Below are 8,387 nucleotides of genomic sequence, written 5' to 3'. Positions count from 1 at the left end.
CATGACGGAACACCTACTTTGTGAAGATGATCAATGCGACCTGAAACATATGTGGGGGTAGTTAGTAGCCGGCTCTTAAGGGCAGGATTGTGGTAATAGATTTTGTGAAATAGACATAAGCGGGAAATATTTCTGCGTAGTGAAAGCGGTGGCAATGATAATGTTGTTTTCATAACGGTAACACTGGAGTTACGGTTATAGTTGGAAAGTATAAAACGTGACGCGCGGTTTTGAACAGATTCGATTTCAGATTCTAGAGATGCAAGGCCAGGGGACGAACAAGGGTTTTATAAAGAAGCAGTTTTATTGAACTAAAAGAAAGGTTAAAGTTTCGGCGCAGGTACCCCAACATGCGGTTAGCATTGTTAGTAATAGATTCCACATGCAGATTCCAAGAAAGATTAGAAGTTATGTGCACACCAAGGTATCTATACGAAGACACAGTTTCAAGAGGAGTATTATTGAGGTTGTAATTAGCTACTTCATTGTTACGACGAGAAATACGCATATGTTTGCACTTGTTAATGTTAAGCTTCATGTGCCATAATTTACACCACTCTGAAACTTGGTTAATATCAGACTGAAGAACAGAAATGTCAGAGTCACTGTTAATTTCACGGTAAATTACACAATCGTCAGCAAAGAGACACACAGAAGAAGCAATGGTGTTAGGCAAATCATTAATATAAATTAGAAAAAGTAGGGGCCCTGGTACGGAGCCCTGGGGAATGCCTGCGCCCACTGGAGAGGAACGAGAGTTCCATTTATTTGCTGTCACGTATTGAGAACGGTTAGTGAGGAAAGACTCAAGCCACGAAACGATGCTAGGGTCGAGTTTGAGGTTACTTAATTTGAAAAGTAGTAATTGGTGAGAAACTTTATCGAAAGCTTTGGAGAAATCGAGGAATATACAGCCTGCTATGGAACCCCGGTCAAGAATGAAATGAAGGTCTTGTGACAAGCATAGAAGCTGAGTCTCGCATGAGAATGTTTTACGAAACCCGTGGTGGGAATGACTGAAGAACGAATTTGATTCAAGAAAATTGGCGAGATGAGAGCAGATGACATGTTCCATGATCTTACATGGGATGCTAGTAAGTGAAATGGGTCGGTAGTTATTAGGAGAATGTTTGTCCCCAGACTTGTGCAGGGGAACCACCTTGCCCACCTTCCAGTCACTAGGAACACAGCTACAGTCACAAGCACATGGGCAGCTACATACTTCACATTGGTCTCTGTAAGGAAACCGCAATGAAAGTTGCAAGCAAAATCTTTGCAAAGTGACAAGTGTGTTGTCCGTATTGTAGATACTCTTGCACTCGGTACGACTTGTAACATATGTGAAGTGAACCAATGAAGGCTTATGCTTTACAGTAAATCAATGTGCCGTCATAGACAGTGCCCAAGGTGCAGATTCAGCATACTTAATCTCTGCTTTGAGGGGTTAATGCACAAGTTTCGAGTAGCACTGAGCTCGCACTTCTTTGACGACAAGCTCAAATCTGTCGCATCTCGGGTATTGTAGCTGATATAAGTTCTTTCTGAAGGATTCCATGCAAGACATTACATGAGAGTTGGTAATAAAGCTTTCAAATTTCAGTGCCATGAAATACTCGCATACATGTACAAATTTTTTACATATACAGTACACATATATACAATACATATCACTTTTTTTTAAAATGAGTACATCACTAACACATGTAAAAATGACAAAGTGAAATTCACTTTACAGATTTCATTCCAAAAAGTTAGGAAAGACAATCTGTCGTAGAAAAGACAATGGCTGCAAACACCAACTTTCCATCTTGTCTGTGTAGATCAGCAATGAGACTGGTGATTTCGTTTCCAGTCATGACTTGGATATAGTACTGCCACAATCTATGCTCAAATCATTTGCACAACACCGACAGAGAAATAAGGCGTTGCAGCTCTATATAGCCTGTACATTGACTTCAGATTTACTTCAGCAGAGAAAGAAAGGCTCCTCTAGTCTGCTGTACATGAAATAGTGTAATTCAGTGCAAGTTCGATGCCTTGCACTGCAGCAGGGATTCTCAAACTGCATTTTGGGGAACTCTAGGGGTTCTTGGAACAGTTCCTAGAATCCCCAAGCACCTATGTTCATGCATGTCTTCATCCACTTTAGCCAGTTATTTTGGGACTAATGCTGTAGCTGCTTACAGCTATCTCACTATACAGTCAGTCATAACAGAATTTAAGTACTTGTTCATGTGCTGCGCAGCTTGCATACCCCTTTTACATATGTCGGCCAGCACCTTTTCAAGCCTCAGCCGCAGCGGTCGAATTTCGATGGAGGCAAAATTTTAGAGGCCAGTGTACAGTGCGATGTCAGTGCACGTTAAAGAACCTCAGGTGATCGAAATTTCCTGAGCCCTTCACTACGGCGTCTCTCATAGCCTGAGTCGCTTTCGGACGTTAATCCCCCATAAAACAAATATTTTCAAGACAGGCTCCGTGACCAAAGCTGGCCAGAACACAAATGAAACATGTTAGAAGCCGACTGCATTTTAGCGAAATGATTTGGTCTTCAAATGAGAAGGCTAAAGAGTTTGAGCACCCCTGCATTACAGTAGATCATGCATAACATACAAAACATTAAGAACACTACCATCGCTCATCGGTTTAGAATGGGCTCATGCATGAAATTATTGAGATAACAACAAATTTTCCATATCTTGTTCAGCTTCTCTGCCATAACATTAGGAAAGACAGCACGGAGTATTCTGAAGTTTTTAACTTCCCTGATGACACGCTCAACATGAATTCGCAAACTCGCTATCTGCCGTGTTGCTATCTCATCTGCCAGTGACAACTGCGAGCGGCCATTCAACATAGGTGGCATGTTTAATTCGACTCCAAGCTGACGGAGGTCATCTTCAATGAGGAATCCTCTATCCGCCATTACGCTGTCCCCTTCCTCGAGCAACTCATAGAGGCCACTGTGTCTCGTGATTTCTCGATCGGAAAGTCTCCCAGGTGCAAGATTTGACACGAAAGAAACGAAGCCGTTTGGAGTGATGCCAATGAGTCCTTTTGCAGTGTTGTGTCCTTTGTACGAGCTGAAAGTGTCGCTTTGCGTACTGTAATCAGACGGGTTCTCGATAAAAATTTCTGTGCAGTCCAGTACAATGCGTGTCGATGGGTACAATTCTTTAAAATTGTCTGGCATGAACATGTCCACTGTGTTACGGGATGGCCACATTGGTATCTGGATTAACATTTCAAACAAAAAATTTACCCAAAATGTGAACATTGCACTCACGGTTGACACAGACACTTTCAGGCGATATGCCAAATCCTGCTCCAGTAACCCAACCCGGAGCCTGCAAAGCACTGCAATGACCTGTTCTTTCATTTTCAGTGCTGGTGGCCTGCCAGCACCTGTTTTCAGTGTCTGGTACATGCCTTCAACATGTTCCAGAAACGCATCAAATTTTTCAAAGGAGTTAAACCCTGTATAAAACACTAGTCGCTTTTGATCTGAAACAAAACCGTGAACTTTTGAGACAAGGTTTTTTGTTTTTAGCTTCTCTTTAAGCGCCTCAACTTTCACATGGTGCAACTGAGCCTCCAGATCCTCAACCGTTTTCTGGAGCACAGATTTCTCTTTTCGAAGCAAGTTATTTTCATGCTCCAGTTTTCCACATACTTCGAGAAGGTGGTTGACTTTCCTTAGTGCGGCAGCAGATGCTGTGTCTGGAGGCCCCATGGAGTATGAATGCTCGGCACCTAGAAAATAAAAACAGTTTATTGATTTGCGAACAGTTAGGCCGTGCTTTAATACAGATTTCAGGGCTTGAAATAGTCACTTCAGCCCACAATGTGTGTTCTGAACCCTTGCTCTCAGCTTACACTGATATACAGACAACAAAGAACTAGGATGACAAAGCCATAGAGCCCAACTCTCTTTCACTCCACTGATCCACCTGTGCAAGCAGCTTACCAACCAGCATGGAACCATAGGTTTCATGCACCCAGCACATCAGCCAAATCTACACTGTATATGCATTTGGATAGCCTGACTTTTGTGTCATTTTTACAAGCTGTGGTGAAGGGAATAATGTCGCGGTGAAAGAAATGAAATGGGTAAGTTTCACAATGCGTGCACTGGTGGAAGAGGTACCGCGTTTATCAGAAAACTCGCTGAAGTAATAACACATGCACGGTACAAATCACTGATGACATGTCACAGAATACATGAGGTTATGCAACTCATAACATGTAGACTTCCCATGGCTAGCTGCAAAAGCTTGCGAAAAACTGGCTTCGCGGGAAAAAAGTTTGGTCCATTTATTAATATACCGGTCGCCACAGCACCCGTGGACCTCACAATGAGTGGGCGCGATAGGGGTCCGTTAAATGCGAAAAATAAGTTTTCATAGTGGAATGGAGAAAGTGAGAATTTTGAACCATCACTAACCTGTTTCCGTGCGAGACGAAGCCGGTGCACCGAAGGTCAGCTGGGTGGGCTCCTGGGAAACTACGTCGCTCTCTGCGTACAAACGCTTTGATGAAAATGCGAACACACAAAATCGAAGCCTCAGAAAAAAGATGGCACAGTTAAAGCGTCTCTTACGTTGATCGCATTGGGGCACGTCAACTACGTAGCCGATCTCCAACTCGTTCAGGACGAGCACAGGGCTGGCAGAGGCAGTTTGGGAGCTCGTCTTCTTGCGTTTCGCGACTGGAAGAGATTTGGCAGTAATGATAATATGCGATAACCGCCTGAATATATATATTTACCGGTATTAAAGGAAGGAGATAGTTGACTGATGACTTTATGAGGGAAAATTGTCGGCAACCGGTCCATATAGCCACGGCGTCCACTTGTGTTGAAGTGAGCTCCGCAGATCCGGTGGTGCTTAGAAGGTTGCCACAAAGAGAAGCGACCAGCACTTCCCTGGCGGTTGATTCTTCTCACCCACTCCTTTTTTTCTTTTTCATTTGCAGGGAACGCGTGAAATGAAACGTTCTTGTCTTTCAGCGTGTTGTTGTCGCAGCCAGGCACACAACAAGTCTGACCACCGCCTCGGCACTTCGACGACATCGCGCGCAGTAGTGGCAGCGGCCACTAAGTAACCCACAGGCACGTAACACTTTATATAACGCACCTGCAACCGCCCACCACCAAAAAATACACGAAATCTTAAAGCAATCGAAGCACGTACACACACACACCGCAGCTATGCGAACGCAGGAGGCAGGAAAGACGGGCGGTCGGTCGGCGTTCGCTCACTTTTCCCATAATGCGTCGCGCGCCCGCTAGGTTTTTTCGCGGCGCTGCGATTTCCGAAATGGTGCATTCCCAGGTACTGGAGAGGAGACTGGCCACGGTGATGATCACTGTGCACCTGGCTCTTAAAGCTTTCGTCTGTGCGCAAAGGGCTGTCATGTTCATTGAAAATGATTCCCCTGTTCAACTCGGAGTATGTTCCCTTTTCCACACACTTTTCACAGCCAAAGTATGCTGCATGCCCTTTTATGCATTCAATATAAACCCTTGCAGGGGCATCGCAAATGAAAGCATGAAGCCTCACTGTAAATGACCTGCCACAGTACACAAGTCCGCTCTCTAGCAGCCCCATCATTTTACAAACGAAGTCCTTCAAATATAAGTTCAAGTCCTCAGGTTTGCCATCTTCCTCATCGAGTGCAGCAATGAACGGAGAATGGTTAGAACTTTCTCTTACCAGTACAAGTATAGGCCAGAACTGTCGCCGAGAGCTGCGAGAAATAGGGAGGCCATCTACATTTACAATTAAGGACTGTGTCCAACCCTTCTGGAACATGACCGGATATATGGTTAATCAGGTTGGGTGTCACCCCAAAGTAGTGGTACTGACCACCACACATGGACACAAGCTCTGTCTTCCTCTGCGTCTTCAGAAGTGTTCTGGCATCCCGCGGTAGTTCAGGATGGTAAGCACTGAGAATTTTCAACAGTGAATTACGAGGCAGGTATGTTATTCTCAAGGGCCCATGTTTGCAGATCGCGCTAGAGAGACTTGGTTGCCGTAAAGGCAAGTGTGGCTATTTGTTAGAATCGCCGCTACTTTGTACATTTGAGGCACATTCTGGAGAAAGATTTTCTGATTTTTTTTTTGCAGTCCAAGAAGGCAAACGACTGACTGTCTTGCCGAATCCCCATTCCACTGACTGCCTTACAATGCTCATGGCAGTATTGAATTCTTGCTGCTGTTCGTTGAGACGTGCACCAGCATATGGCCGAATGAGCAGAGGGCGGAGGGGGTATGCAGGATCACCATATATAGTGAATGTATTTCCCTGTACCAACTGGAGAAGCTTCTCATACAACCCACTTTCCCGAAGTATTCCTTCAAAAGAGAACCAATTAAGAGTGCATATATTAAGCCACAGAATGATGCACCTGGCCGTTTCAAAGCGAAGTTTAGTTTTAGGAGCAGTGCATTTCTTAGTGATGTTCTTGCTGGGGCACCGCCTTAATGTGACAGTTGACATATTTGGCTCGACCTGCGAACTAAGGCGTACCCCAGTTACCCTTGTTTAGTGCTCCTTCACACCGTGTAAACCATTTTCTTCCTCTTGTTCTAGTTGAAGTATTTGTTATTTAAGAAGTCGCTTGTCGAAAACATTTACGCATAAATTTTCTTAGCAGAAACTACACTCCACACACGTGCTTAATTACCTTTTTGGGCGATCAGATCATAACTGTGGCAGCATGCGGCTTTTGACGGCAGGAATGAGGGGCCTTTGATTTACCTGCATCATGCCTGTGGCCTAAATATGGGCCGTCAAGGTCGCAGACGATGCCATTGGCACACATAACGGCCTGATATTTGACAACGTGCTCCCGTTTGTGTCCAGAGAAGTACATTTGCTGGTGGTACGTTGGTCGGCAGATGGGTCGGGCGGTTCCATCCACGAATCCCCAGCAGTTCGTCAAAGGCGCACCTCGATCATGTACAGCCTGCATTTCAAAATGTAGGATATTGTTGCAGCAGTATTCATTGCAATATCGCGCTACGAAGAAGATTTCAACAACTATGGCCAGAGGCTAGTCACACTTGGTAGTACTAGAAAATGCATAACAGGAAAGTATACGCATCATATGTGCCTTTCTTTTCTTACATAGCATATGTGTCAGAGGAAACAAGGTAAAACGCGATCTGTACACTTCCGTTTTGACGGCGCCCTGTCTTTTATAGCTTTTCTACCAACGTCGGTAAAGCTTTTATAGAAAATGAAAAAAGCCTAAGGTTACAAACATTGTTTACAGAAATCCTGCGAAGGCAACAGTCGTTTACCTAATTGCAATAACGTACGTATCTTTCATTTGTGCATACTATGACCTTCTTTCATTTGTACAAGCCATCGTCATCGCCCCGCGTCGCGGGCTCCGGCACGCGCCTGGGTTCGCCATCGGATTAAACGCTAGACACGGCATACCTTGCCTTGACATCTCGACCTTGCAGTCTTTCACAATATTTTAGGTTTAAACAGTACGTACCTGGGAAAACAGCGATTCGCGAGGTTCAGCCAACGATGATTTGTCATCGACAGGAGATGACCGAAGGTCGTCTCAATGTGGCCGAAGACAGAGGCGGCTATGCTGGACATCACGGAGGTATGTCGTCCGAAAACGTCTTCTAAGTCGCACCACCTATTAGGATATGCGAGCCGCCGGAGGGCAATCAGGAGAGCTTCTTTGCCGGAAACTTGCACTCCCTGAATGCTCTCAATTGTTTCGGGAATTAGGAGAGCAGATGACAATTCATCAAAGTTTTCTTTCTCAAAACGGAACATTCTCCGAAAGACATCGTCTTCAATGATTCCGACGTCAAGCCGTCCTTTGCGAGAAGTATACTGCCGCCGACCATGTCGTCGGTAAATCACTTCTGGCAACGGCAGAAATGGTTCTTCAATGTCAGCCCAACTCAAATCAGCGTACAGCAGATGATCGCAGAGCAAACTTGTTGTCCTTTGACTGATTTTTGCCATTTGCACAGGTGAACTCGCAGTCTTGAGGTGAATCACCAAAAAAACACCATTTAAGAGCACTTGGCCAGCTTGGCGCACGGTAAAGATCCCCAGGTAGTCGAAATTACTCCGTATCCCTCTACTACGGCTCCCCTTTCTCTCTTTTCACTTTCACTCCCACCTTTATCCCTTCCCTTACGGCGCGGTTCAGGTGTCCACAGAGTGTGACAGATACTGCGTCTTTCCCTTCTTGTGAACCAATGAACAATGAATGGCCAGCTTGGCTGACATGGCTGCGATTGGCTTTGCTTGACTTAAAATGGCTTACTTAATTTGTAGTACTAACAAAACCCTTACGTTTATGAGGCTTTAATGCTCGCTCTTCTTGCTCAAAAATGCATTCT

The 8,387-nt window shown here is 44.8% G+C and overlaps 2 protein-coding genes and 1 pseudogene across 2 annotated transcripts; all 3 read right to left on the bottom strand.

The window, feature by feature from the left end:
* Positions 1–285: 285 nt before the first annotated feature.
* Positions 286–5,315, bottom strand: LOC146177621 (uncharacterized). The gene is made up of 4 exons (XM_084580517.1): positions 4,768–5,315; positions 4,601–4,708; positions 4,445–4,516; positions 286–3,753 (listed from the first exon to the last, which is right to left on the bottom strand). The coding sequence occupies exons 1-4, from the start codon at positions 5,069–5,071 to the stop codon at positions 2,639–2,641; spliced, it is 1,599 nt and encodes a 532-aa protein (XP_084436643.1). The 5' UTR covers positions 5,072–5,315; the 3' UTR covers positions 286–2,638.
* A 668-nt stretch (positions 5,316–5,983) lies between these two features.
* Positions 5,984–8,387, bottom strand: part of LOC146177614 (uncharacterized) — a 142,239-nt pseudogene continuing 139,835 nt past the window's right edge.
* Positions 7,061–8,316, bottom strand: LOC146177620 (uncharacterized). The gene is made up of 2 exons (XM_084580761.1): positions 7,514–8,316; positions 7,061–7,079 (listed from the first exon to the last, which is right to left on the bottom strand). Exons 1-2 carry the CDS (start codon positions 8,002–8,004, stop codon positions 7,061–7,063), a joined length of 510 nt encoding a protein of 169 aa, XP_084436887.1. The 5' UTR covers positions 8,005–8,316.

The sequence above is a fragment of the Amblyomma maculatum genome, chromosome 10 (genome assembly GCF_055883805.1).
Source record: "Amblyomma maculatum isolate TAMU_Amacu chromosome 10, ASM5588380v1, whole genome shotgun sequence".
In the NCBI taxonomy this organism is placed as follows: domain Eukaryota; kingdom Metazoa; phylum Arthropoda; class Arachnida; order Ixodida; family Ixodidae; genus Amblyomma; species Amblyomma maculatum.
The sequence above is the reverse complement of the archived record's forward strand: the minus strand, read 5'-3'. Positions and strand labels throughout refer to the sequence as shown.

What these genes read in the sequence shown, in the direction of transcription:
- LOC146177621 (XM_084580517.1), bottom strand. Translation starts at nt 5,071, where the DNA reads ATGTCGTCGAAGTGCCGAGGCGGTGGTCAGACTTGTTGTGTGCCTGGC. An exon ending in ATCTCCTTCCTTTAATACCG is followed by an intron (nt 4,709 to 4,767) that starts GTAAATATATAT and finishes AATCTCTTCCAG; the next exon opens with TCGCGAAACGCAAGAAGACG. An exon ending in CGTGCCCCAATGCGATCAAC is followed by an intron (nt 4,517 to 4,600) that starts GTAAGAGACGCT and finishes GTTTGTACGCAG; the next exon opens with AGAGCGACGTAGTTTCCCAG.
- LOC146177620 (XM_084580761.1), bottom strand. Translation starts at nt 8,004, where the DNA reads ATGGCAAAAATCAGTCAAAGGACAACAAGTTTGCTCTGCGATCATCTG.